Source organism: Oncorhynchus kisutch, unplaced genomic scaffold (genome assembly GCF_002021735.2).
Source record: "Oncorhynchus kisutch isolate 150728-3 unplaced genomic scaffold, Okis_V2 scaffold3826, whole genome shotgun sequence".
Taxonomy (NCBI): domain Eukaryota; kingdom Metazoa; phylum Chordata; class Actinopteri; order Salmoniformes; family Salmonidae; genus Oncorhynchus; species Oncorhynchus kisutch.
The window spans coordinates 86419-98699 of record NW_022265771.1 but is presented as its reverse complement, the minus strand read 5'-3'; the positions used below and the strand labels follow the sequence as shown (position 1 = coordinate 98699).

The window sequence follows — 12281 nt, the reverse complement described above, 5'->3', positions numbered from 1 at the left end:
TCTTTCCCACAGAAAACTGCAGAGGGAAGCCGTACCACCCAGTCAACCATCAGACTCCATAGTGAGAAGCCTCAGAGGATATTCAACCCTAAAAGCAAATCCAAGGTCATCTCAATATCTTTACAGTAGAAGCTAACAAAACACAACAAAACTGACCAGGTAAAGAGAGGCTAACATTCTATAACACTCCCTTTCCTCTGCATTGTTCTCTCACAGTGAGAAACTATAGGATTACAAGTGTTCTACACTTTCTTCATTTGATCCAATTCAACATCGCCAATTATTTAATGACATGATAATTAAGTGGAGTGATTAATGTTAGCTGGTCTGAGAAAACTGATGAGGTTTCTCCTTTATGTACACAATGGTGTCTTTAAAATGGCCCAAATTGTAGAATCTCTTCTCACTGTCAGTGCAGTGATAAGGCTTCTCTCAAGTGTGTATCAGTTGGTGTGTCTTTACATTGCCAATCTGGCCGGAGAAACTCCTGCCACGGTCAAAGCAGAAGTAAGGCTTCCCTCCTGTGTCTGTTCTCTGGTGAACTTTTAGCTCAGCTGTTTACAAAAATAATAACATACAGTCAGATCAGTGGTAAGTCTTCTCTTCTTTACCTTGGTGTCTTTTTAACAGGCACATTCAAAATAAACTTTTTCCACAGTCAGAGCAGTAGTAAGGCTTCTCTCCCTTGTGTGTTCTCTGATTAACTTTTAGGTGAGTTGATGTGAAGATTTTTACACAATTAGAGCAGCATTAAGGCTTCTCTCCTTTATGTATACGTTTGTGTGTTTTTAAGTGGCCCAGTCGAGAGAAACTCTTTCCACAGTCAGAGCAGGAGTAAGGCTTCACTCCTTTATGTATACGTTCGTGTGTTTTTAAGTGGCCCAGTCGAGAGAAACTCTTTCCACAGTCAGAGCAGGAGTAAGGCTTCACTCCTGTATGTATACGTTCATGTCTTTTTAAGTTGTCCAGTTTAGAGAAACTTTTTCCACAGTCAGAGCAGGAGTAGGGCTTCTCTCCTGTGTGTATACGTTCATGTGTTTTTATGCTGTTCAGTTGAGAGAAACTCTTTCCACAGTCAGAGCAGGAATAAGGCTTTACTCCTGTATGTATACGGTCGTGTATTTTTAATTCACCCAGTTGAGAGAAACTCTTTCCACAGTCAGAGCAGGAGTATGGTTTCACTCCTGTATGTATACGTTTATGTGTTTTGAAGTGGCCCAGTCGTGAAAAACTCTTTCCACAGTCAGAGCAGGAGTAAGGCTTCTCACCTGTATGTATACGTTTGTGTGTTTTTAAGTCATCGGGTCGAGAGAAACTCTTTCCACAGTCAAAGCAATAGTAAGGCTTCTCTCCTGTGTGTACACGTTCATGTCGTTTTAAGGTGCCCAGTTGAGAGAAACTCTTTCCACAGTCAGAGCAGGAGTAAGGCTTGTCTCCTGTATGCACTCTCTGATGAACTGTTAGAACCTTTGATGTTGAGAAACTCTTCCCACAGTCAGTGCAGGAATACAGATTCTCTCCAAGGTGTATTTTTAGGTGTATTTTTAGTGTTGATATAACTGAAAAATTCTCCTCACAATGTGGGCAGTGATGAGACCTCTTAGCTCTGTGATCTTCCTGCTGTTGCTCTCTGGATGTAGAGAATGTCTCAACATGGTCTCCTGTGTGAACAAAATCAGAAGAACCAGTCAGTTGTGTGATATACACTACAGGTCAAACATTTTAGAACACCTACTCATTCAAGGGTTTCTTAATTTTACAATTTTCTACATCGTAGAATAATAGTGAAGACATCAAAACTATGAAATAACACATATGGAATCATGTAGTAACCAACAAAGTGATAAACAAATCTAAATATATTATATTTGCGATTCATCAAATAGTCACCCTTTGGGGGGGACAAAATGGCGCCGTAGAGAGAACACGGTGTTTCAGCAAGCTCTAGTGGCATTCGTAAATGTATATTCTTACATTAATCTCCTAGCTTGAAAAAGTGGTAGAATTGGCTAAATAGGTTACCATATAATGAGTCTTGACGACCATTTCACAAAAATCTCAGACAACATGCCCAATAGAACTACTAAGAAGTCGACCAAAACCACCACCCCTGTGGATGTGCATGAGGAGCTAGCTAACGTTAGCGAAGCTAACACCATTGCGGATCCAGGCACAATGGACCTGATGATTCAAAAGATGACTGATAACATTACTAAAGTGATCGATGCTAAGATAAGAACGGTCTTGGAAGCAATAGCAGGCCATTCAGCTGAAATACAGAGGGTTGTGAAACGTGTTGGTGAGGCGGAAGGAAGAATTGCTGCAGTGGAAACTTCAACTACATCTATGGACGCTAAGATAAAAGCACTTGAGAAACAGGTGCCCGAAATGGCGGAGCACATTGACGACTTGGATAATCGAGGACGCAGATGCAATATTCGTGTTGTGGGACTCCCGGAAAATTCTGAAGGGACACATTCAGTAAAATTCTTTGAGGAATGGATCCCTGGCTACCTACAAATGGACACGAAGGCTGGTCGTGTGAAGCTGGACAGAGCCCATCGCTCTCAAGCACCGATACCCTGTCCCAATCAGCGCCCACGGCCGGTGGTTATAGAGTTCCACAACTTCACCGACAAGCAGCGCGTCATGGATGCGGCTAGAAACATCGGCTCTGATGGTAGTCAACATAAAGGTCTCATTCGTCAATGATTATTCCACAGCGGTTGTACGAAGACGCAAAGCGTTTGATGAGGCGAAGGCTCGACTCAGGAGAATGAAGATGGCCTACGCACTGTTGTACCCGACCACATTGAAGATTATGGTCAACGGATCACCTAAAAAGCTCTACACACCTGAAGAGGCTGCTGCGTTTATTGACTCTCTCGGGTAAATAACTTTAAGCTGCACCTCCACAGCATTGAATAACTTTGTTTATTTTTGGTTGAATCTGATCATGAAACAGTGGTGTGAGTCCTCACGTACTCCGGCTCAGTAATATTCGTATCTTTATTATTTTTCTTGCTAAAGTAATAGCCGCTATAGCTCAGGCTGAGATATGTGTGAATCCATATTGGTGCCCAGGCTTGGTTTTAGGTGGAAGAGCCTCAATCTTCTTCTATTGATTTTCTTTTCCATACATATAAATGATGAGGCTATTGAGCGGCAATGCGGACTTAAGAGTCTACATTGGAGAGTTGAAATCCCCTGCATGTTAGCTAGTGGGAAAACCCCCTTTTGGATCTTTACATGTTTAATTTTGGGGTTTAGTATAGTTCGAGTTCAGGGTTCATATCATTTGTTTATGCTCAGTGAGATAGAGGAGAGTTCAACACATGGAAAAAGGTACCACCCCACTTTTACAGTAGGATCCAGTCTGGATATTGAATGGTCAAGATACAATGGCAGGTAACAGACTGCGTGTATGTACATGGAACATTAGAGGGAGCCATAACCCCATTAAAAGGAAGAAGGTACTGTCTTTTTTGAAAAAAGAAAATATTGATATTGCCCTGTTGCAAGAAACTCATTTGGATGAGAAGGAGCACCTGAAATTACAACAAGGGGGGTTTGGTCAAGTGTTTTTCTCATCATTTACATCTAGAAGTAGAGGTGTAGCAATTCTGGTGAAAAAGAACTTACCACTTAAGGTTTTGAGTTGTGTGAAAGATAAATTTGGTCGCTTTGTTATAATTAATGGTTTCCTCACTAAGGTATTTCTAGACTTTTCAGAATTAAACTCGGACACTGCAGTGGTTGGAGGAGATTTTAACTGCTTGTTGAACCCCCTTATTGATAAGTTTCCCAGCGGTATAGCTTCACTCTCTCCTCAAGCTAAGTCACTTAAAGCTATTTGTGATGATCTGGGGTATGCGGATGTCTGGAGAGCTTTTCATCCCTCCAACAGAGAGTTTCTCTGCACCTCATGGATGTCAGACTAGAATAGATTTTTTTTTTATGCCCAGGACGTCTTTGCAGTCCGTTTTATCCGCTAGGATAGGAAGCATAGTCATATCTGATCATGCTGAGGTGATCCTGGACATAAAACTCAACGGGGCATTCAGTCGGTCAAGACATTGGAGGTTGAACACAACCATTCTTAAAGACCATACATTCACATCATATTTTATAACAGAGTTTAAAGCATTTCTCTATTAACTCTCAATCAACAGATAACCCCTCGCTCCTTTGGGAGACCTGTAAAGCGTATGCCAGGGGTCTGATTATGTCATACACAGCTACTAAGAGACGGAAAAAGCAAAAAATGTTAGAGGGTGAATTAGGAACTAAAGAGAAAGACTACATTAAAACGCCCACTCCTGCCCTATTAAAGGAAATATCAGTCATTAGATCAACGTTAGACTCTCTCCTAACACAGGACGCTGAAAAGAAAATGAGATTTGTCAGGCAAAAGCTATATGAACATGGCGATAAGCCAGGAAAATAAATTGATAAGTGACTCATTTAAGAAATTTTATACAAACCTTTTTTTACCTTTATTTAACCAGGCAAGTCAGTTAAGAACAAATTCTTATTTTCAATGACGGCCTGGGAACAGTGGGTTAACTGCCTGTTTAGGGGCAGAAGGACAGATTTGTACCTTGTCAGCTCGGGGGCTTGAACTCACAACCTTCCGGTTACTAGTCCAACGCTCTAACCACTAGGCTACCCTGCCGCCCCAGAACTGCCAAAGGATGCACCCAAATTAATGGAGAACTTATTTTGTAAGATTGAGCTCCCTACTATCTCCGAAGAGCAGAGGTCCCTCCTTAATGCCCTTATTACCAAGGAAGAGAATGTTCGCAATTAAGAATCTGCAAAATGGTAAGGCCCCAGGACCAGATGGGTTTTGTAGTGAGTTCTATAAAGAGTTCCATGGCCTGATCCTTGAGCCATTGCGTGATATGTTTAACCACTCATTTTCAAATGACCAACTCCCTCAAACGCTGAGAGAAGCCAACATTTCACTTATTCTCAAAAAGGGAAAATGTCCAGAGTCTTGTTCCTCGTACAGACCAATTTCCCTCCAAACTGGCTTCATTAGGGGCCGTAAGTCATGCAACAATGTCAGGCGGCTTCTTAATGTAATTCAAGCCTACCAACAAAGTGCTGTGGATGGTCTTGTGCTCTCCCTAGATGCTGAGAAAGCATTTGATCGTGTGGAGTGGTCTTACCTATTATTTGCTCTAAATAAATTTGGTCTGGGGGACAACTTTGTAAAATGGGTGAAAGTTTTATATGATGATCCTCAGGCTGCTGTCCTTACTACTGGGCTATGGTCAAATAGCTTCTCTATACACAGAGGTACCAGACAGGGCTGTCCTTTATCCCCCCTCCTCTTTGCACTCGTTATGGAATCACTGGCCGAGGCCATCAGGGTAACGCCTGCTATACAGGGGCTGCTCATTGGTGATGTTCACCATAAAATAAGCTTGTATGCTGATGATGTCCTGATATTCATCTCTAGTCCCGAGACTTCAATTACATCTCTTATTAATATTATTGAATTATTCAGCGAATTCTCAGGCTACAAGATTAACCTTACTAAGTCAGAGGCTATGCCACTTGGTAGCCTACACTCTGTACCTAATACTTCTCCCACCTTCCCTTTTAAATGGTCTCCCTCAGGTTTCATGTATCTGGGTATATTTGTAACTACTAAATTCCAGCTAATGTACAAAGCCAATTTTGTTCCCTTGTTTGATACAATAAGACAGAATCTGGAGCGCTGGAACTCTCTCCCGATTTCTTGGTTGGGTAGAATATCCCTCTTAAAAATGAACATTTTACCTAGACTACTTTACCCAATCCAAATGATCCCAGTATTACTCTCCAATAAGGTAATAAAGGATGTAAATGGATGGCTAAGTTCCTTTATATGGAGTGAACGCAAGCCAAGACTTAACATGGCAATATTGCAGCTGCCAAGTTCTATGGGCGGCTTGGACCTGCCCAATATCAGGTTCTATCAGTGGTGTGCCCACCTTTGTTATATTTCTGACTGGATCACAAATGATGACTCCTGTATTTGGTTAGACATTGAGACTTCTCTTTCAAAATACCCCTTACAGGTTCTTTTATTTTTCAGAAGTTTCAAGTCTGTAGAAGATCACTGCAATAATCCCGTTACACTTAACACACTCAAAGTATGGAGGTCAGTTCAACGCTTCCTGGGAAGGTCCAAACTAACCTCTGCTCTTACCCCAATTCTTAACAACCCAGATTTCAGTCCAGGATTGCTGGATGCTGGCTTTAACTTATGGCTTAATAAGGGCATACGCATGACTTATTCGCTGATAAGATTTTGTTGTCATTTGAGCAGATGGTCGAGAAATATCAACTCCCAAAGCAGGACTTTTTCCGCTTCCTACAAGTAAGACATTATATTCGGAAGAGCACCACCTTAATTGGTAACCCTGATGTGTCTGTCATTGAAAGAATGCTTTTTTTCCCACAAAGGAAGTCTGTTTTATGATACTTTAAGGTCCTTTTCTCCTGTCAACACACAGAGGGTGAAACAAGTGTGGGAGAAAGAATTGTCTGTTACTATTGACGAAGAGATGTGGGAGGACATTTGGAGATATGCAAAAACAATATCTATATGTAACCGTACTAGAGCAATCCAATTAAGAATAATACACAGATTGCATATATCCCCAAATCGCAGACATGCTTTTAGCCCCACTTCCTCTTCCCCTCAGTGTCTTAAATGCAAAACTGATACAGGCACCCTAACACATTGTTTATGGTCATGTACCAAAATACAAAGATACTGGTTTGGTGTTCTGCAAGAAATTGAAAAGATCCTAGGGGTTGATCTAGAATTGGACCCAGTTTCTTTACTGTTAGGTCTCCCTAGTAGGCATGCTACTTCTGTGGGTAAAAGGAGGCTTTACAACATCCTTACCTTCACAGCGAGGAAAAACATCCTTTTACAGTGGATTAGTGAGAAGGTTCCTTCTATTAAAGATTGGCATAAGATACTATTTGAATGGGTGCCTCTGGAATATCTGACATGTACATTGCATTCTAAAACAGACCAGTTCTACAAAGTATGGGAACCTTATCTAAATTACCTAGAACCTGAGGTATCAGCTATTATGCTGCGGAAAGAGGAAAATGGTGTACGTATGTATGTGTGTGTGCGTATGTATGCGTGTGTATATGCATGGGTATATGTATGTATGTGTATATATATATATATGCACGTAGATGTGTAAGTGGGTGCTGTTTTTCTTGTTTTTGTTCTGTGTGCTTTGTCTCTGTTGTTGTATCTCTTAATATGGGTGAAAATTGTGAAATTCCATTCAAAATACTGTTACAAAATAGTCACCCTTTGCCTTGATGACAGCTTTGCACAATCTTAGTATTCTCTTACCATGACTAACAGATGTCCCAATCTTCTCTTCTTCATCTTTAATGTTGACATTCAGCTCCAGTGTTGGACTGCAGTCTTCCAGCTTCACTGATGCCATCTCTGGATCCTGCAGCGCAAACTGGGCTCCACTGTCACAATCAGGACCCAGTGAATGTAGGTTTGGACTCCGTGTGGAAGGAGAGAGGCAGGCTGGGTTTGTCCTCACTGTTGATGTTACCGGCCTCAGACTTAATCTGAGTCGGCCTGTAGTAACATTGAGAAACAGACACAAAAAGTTTGTCTTGACAGTTCTGGCACTTTATTCTCTATTAAATACATTATATTTATTCTTGTTCGATCATCTAATTCAGCGCTTGACTTGGACTGAAATATGTGCCGGTACTCATTTTTAGGTTCAGGAGCTCCAAAATACTGTTGAGCTAATATACTATAAGAGGAACATGAGCTCAAACAGTAGAAATTTGAGGTGCCGGTACTCAGCTCTGATGAGCTGCTGTCCAAGTCAAGCACTGATCTCATTTCAATAGATCAGGTAGATAAGCATTAAGAACAAAACATTAATTCATTAAAATTAGACAAAGTACCTGCTTTAAATTTGTCTACACAACATAAGTGCACTTAACCTCTGGTAGATTTTCCCAAATTTGCATAAATGACTAAAAACCATTTAGTACAAGGTTTCAGTATGCTTTAAGCAGCAATATGTACTATTTTCCTGAATAACCTTGTATTCGCTGTATTATTTCAATCAAAAACCTATACTATTTCCCATTCACACCATAGTAACATTTACAGATAAATACAGAAACAACTGCATATGTCTGAATATTAGTACACATGTAGAAACACGATAATCATTACATTTAGCTTCAAAACAGTAGAGCAACTGTGAAATTGTTTCTCTCTGCTGCACCCTACTGCCTGCACTGAAGTCCGTTGACGCAGACTGACTGGGAGCCGCCATTTTACCAGCTTGTGAATATTCCCTTTCATGGGGCTCTACGGACAATTCCTTCGACCTCATGACTTAGTTTTTACTCTGACATGCACTGTCAACTGTGGGACCTTATATAGACAGGTGTGTGCCTTTCCAAATCATGTCCAATCAATTGAATTTACCACAGGTTGACAACATCAACTTGTAGAAACATCAAGGATGGAAACAGGATGCTTCGGAGCTCAATGTCGAGTCTCATAACAAAGAGTCTGAATAGTTATGTAAATAACGTATTTCTGTTTCAAATTTTTTATAAAATTTGAAAACATTTCTAAAAACCTGTGTTTGCTTTGTCATTATGGCATATTGTGTGTAGATTGATTTTTATTTAATACATTTAGAATAAGGCTGTAACGTAACATAATGTGGAAAAAGTCAAGGGGTCTAAATACTTTCTGAATGGGAGAGGGGGATACCTAGTCAGTTGTACAACTGAATGCATTCAACTGAAATGTGTCTTCCACATTTAACCCAACCCCTCTAATCAGAGAGGTGCGGAGGGCTGCCAGAATCAACAACCACGTCTTCAGCGCCCGGGGAACAGTGGGTTAACTGCTATGCTCATGGACAGAACAACATATTTTTTACCTTGTCAGCTCGGGGATTCGATCCAGCAACCTTTCGGTTACTAGTGCAACGCTCTAACCACTAGGCTACCTGTAAGTATTCATATAAGTAGGCTGTGAAATACAAAAGGGGAATAAAACTAATTCTATAAGTATCATGAAAATGTTGAGCTCTATCATCCTCCACTCACTATCACAAGGGTTAGAAACTACACAGACTAATTTCATATCATCCTCCACTCACTATCACAAGGGTTAGTAACTACACAGACTAATTTCATATCATCCTCCACTCACTATCACAAGGGTTAGTAACTACACAGACTCATTTCATATCATCCTCCACTCACTATCACAAGGGTTAGAAACTACAGACTCGTTTCATATAACTTTAAAACACTGTCAGCTTGTCTACTTCACTTCTTCAGTCTACTCTGAACTCTCCAGATAGACCAATTAATAAAATAAATGCTGGCAATACTGGTGTCAAATCATGCAAGTCTCAGTATCATGAAATAATATTTATCTTCTCATTGAAACAGTTCATCATGAAACAGTTGTACTGCAACTTTTCATACACAGTGGAGAAGTTGTAACAAACAACAAAACAACAAAACAGAACCAGCTCTTACCATGACTAACAGATGTCCCAATCTTCTCCTCCTCTTCTTCATCTTTAATGTTGACATTCAGCTCCAGTGTTTGACTGCAGTCTTCCAGCTTCACTGATGCCATCTCTGGATCCTGCAGAGCAAACTGGGCTCCACTGTCACAATCAGGACCCAGTGACTGTAGGTTTCTACTCAGTGTGGAAGGAGAGAGGCAGGCTGGGTTTGTCCTCACTGTTGATGTTACCGGCCTCATACCTGAGTCGGCAAATAGTACAAGAGAAACAGACACAAAAGTTATTTTCTTGACAGTTTGGCAAGGTCTTTATTCTCTATTAAATACACATATCTTTTTTTTGTTGTTCAATTATCTAATTCAGTCCTTGAATTGGACTGAAATAGTTGCCGATACTCATTTTGTGTGCTGGTACCGTTTATATTTAGGTGCAGGAGCTCCACAATACTTTTGAGCTAAAACTTAACCTGTAGTAGATAAATGCATACAAGACTCAAACCATTTAGTACAAGGTTACAGTTTGTTTTAGGCAGCACTATGTGATATTTTCATTAATAACCTTGTATTCACTCTTTTACTTCAAAAAACTATTGTATTTCCTGTTCACACCATAGTAATGTTTATAGCTAAAGACAAACTGAATGTGTCAATATTATTTCACATGTAGTAAACCGATAATCATTACATTTAGCTTCAAAACAGTAGTGCAACCGTGGTCATGGATCTGAGCTATGCAATCTGGTTTCCGAGCTGGTCATGGGTGCACCTCAGCCACTCTCAAAGTACTAAACGATATCATAACCACCATTGATAAAAGACAGTACTGTGCAGCCGTCTTCATCGACCTGGCCAAGGCTTTCGACTGTCAATCACCGCATTCTTATCGGCAGACTCAACAGCCTTGGTTTCTCAAATGACTGCCTTGCCTGGTTCACCAACTACTTTTCTGATAGAGTTCAGTGTGTCAAATCGGAGGGCCTGTTGTCCGGACCTCTGGCAGTCTCTATGGGGGTGTCACAGGGTTCAATTCTCGGGCCAACTCTTTTCTCTGTATATTTCAATGATGTAGCTCTTGCTGCTGGTGATTCTCTGATCCACCTCTACGCAGATGACACCATTCTGTATATTTCTGGCCCTTCTTTGGACACTGTGTTAACTAACCTCCAGACGAGCTTCAATGCATCACAACTCTCCTTCCGTGGCCTCCAACTGCTCTTAAATGCAAGTAAAACTAAATGCATGCTCTTCAACCGATCGCTGCCCGCACCTGCCCGCCCGTCCATCACTACTCTGGACGGTTCTGACTTAGAATATGTGGACAACTACAAATACCTAGGTGCCTGGTTAGACTGTAAACTCTCCTTCCAAACTCATATTAAGCATCTCGAAACCAAAATTAAATCTAGAATCGGCTTCCTATTCCGCAACAAAGACTCCTTCACTCATGCTGCCGAACATACCCTCATAAAACTGACCATCCTACCGATCCTTGACTTTGGCGATGTAATTTACAAAATAACCTCCAACACTCTACTCAACAAATTGGATGCAGTCTATCATAGTGCCATCCGTTTTGTCACCAAAGCCTCATATACTACCCACCACTGCGACCTGTACGCTCTCGTTGGCTGGCCATCGCTTCATACTCGTCGCCAAACCCACTGGCTCCAGGTCATCTATAAGTCTTTGCTAGGTAAAGCCCCACCTAATCTCAGCTCACTGGTCACCATAGCAACACCCACACGGTCCAGCAGGCATATTTCACATATTTCACTGGTCATCCCCAAAGCCAACTCCTCATTTGGCCACCTGTCCTTCCAGTTCTCTGCTGCCAATGACTGGAACAAATTGCAAAAATCACTGAAGCTGGAGACATATCTCCCTCACTAACTTTAAGCATCAGCTGTCAGAGCAGCGAACTGCACCTGTACACAGCCCATCTGTAAATAGCCCACCCAACTACCTCATCCCCATATTGTTATTTATTTTTGCTCTTTTGTACCCCAGTATCTCTACTTGCACATCATCATCTGCACATCTATCACTCCAGTGTTAATGCTAAATTGTAAACATTTAACCACTACGGCCTATTTATTGCCTTACCTCCCTAATCTTACTACATTTGCACACACAGCATATAGATTTTTTCTATTGTGTTATTGACTGTACGTTTGTTTATCCCATGTGTAACTCTGTGTTGTTTTTGGTGAACTGCTTTGCTTTATCTTGGCCAGGTCACAGTTGTAAATGAGAACTCGTTCTCAACTGGCCCACCTGGTTAAATAAAGGTGTTCTCAACTGGCCCACCTGGTTAAATAATGGTGTTCTCAACTGGCCCACCTGGTTAAATAAAGGTGTTCTCAACTGGCCTACCTGGTTAAATAAAGGTGTTCTCAACTGGCCCACCTGGTTAAATAAAGGTGTTCTCAACTGGCCCACCTGGTTAAATAAAGGTGTTCTCTACTGGCCCACCTGGTTAAATAAAGGTGAAATAAAATAAATGAAACAGTTCTACAGCAACTCTTCCTGCACAGTGGGAAGTTGGAATGAAAAATACCAACTTAGATATATAACCTGCTCTTACCATGAGAAACAGATGTCCCAATCTTCTCCTCCTCTTCTTCATCTTTAATGTTGACATTCAGCTCCAGTGTTTGACTGCAGTCTTCCAGCTTCACTGATGCCATCTATGGATCCTGCAGTGCAAACTGGGCTC

At 41.1% G+C, this 12281-nt stretch overlaps 1 protein-coding gene across 1 annotated transcript; it reads right to left on the bottom strand.

The window, feature by feature from the left end:
• Nucleotides 1-592: 592 nt before the first annotated feature.
• On the bottom strand, nucleotides 593-7503 carry LOC116371908 (gastrula zinc finger protein XlCGF7.1-like). The gene is made up of 2 exons (XM_031821050.1): nucleotides 7379-7503; nucleotides 593-1661 (listed from the first exon to the last, which is right to left on the bottom strand). The coding sequence occupies exons 1-2, from the start codon at nucleotides 7473-7475 to the stop codon at nucleotides 751-753; spliced, it is 1008 nt and encodes a 335-aa protein (XP_031676910.1). The 5' UTR covers nucleotides 7476-7503; the 3' UTR covers nucleotides 593-750.
• Nucleotides 7504-12281: the final 4778 nt, after the last annotated feature.

Bases quoted from the DNA above. Each gene is read 5' to 3' on its own strand.
- LOC116371908 (XM_031821050.1), bottom strand. From the start codon at position 7,475: ATGGCATCAGTGAAGCTGGAAGACTGCAGTCCAACACTGGAGCTGAAT. The intron at 1,662-7,378 runs GTAAGAGAATAC...TTGTTCACACAG, and splicing joins TGGGACATCTGTTAGTCATG to GAGACCATGTTGAGACATTC.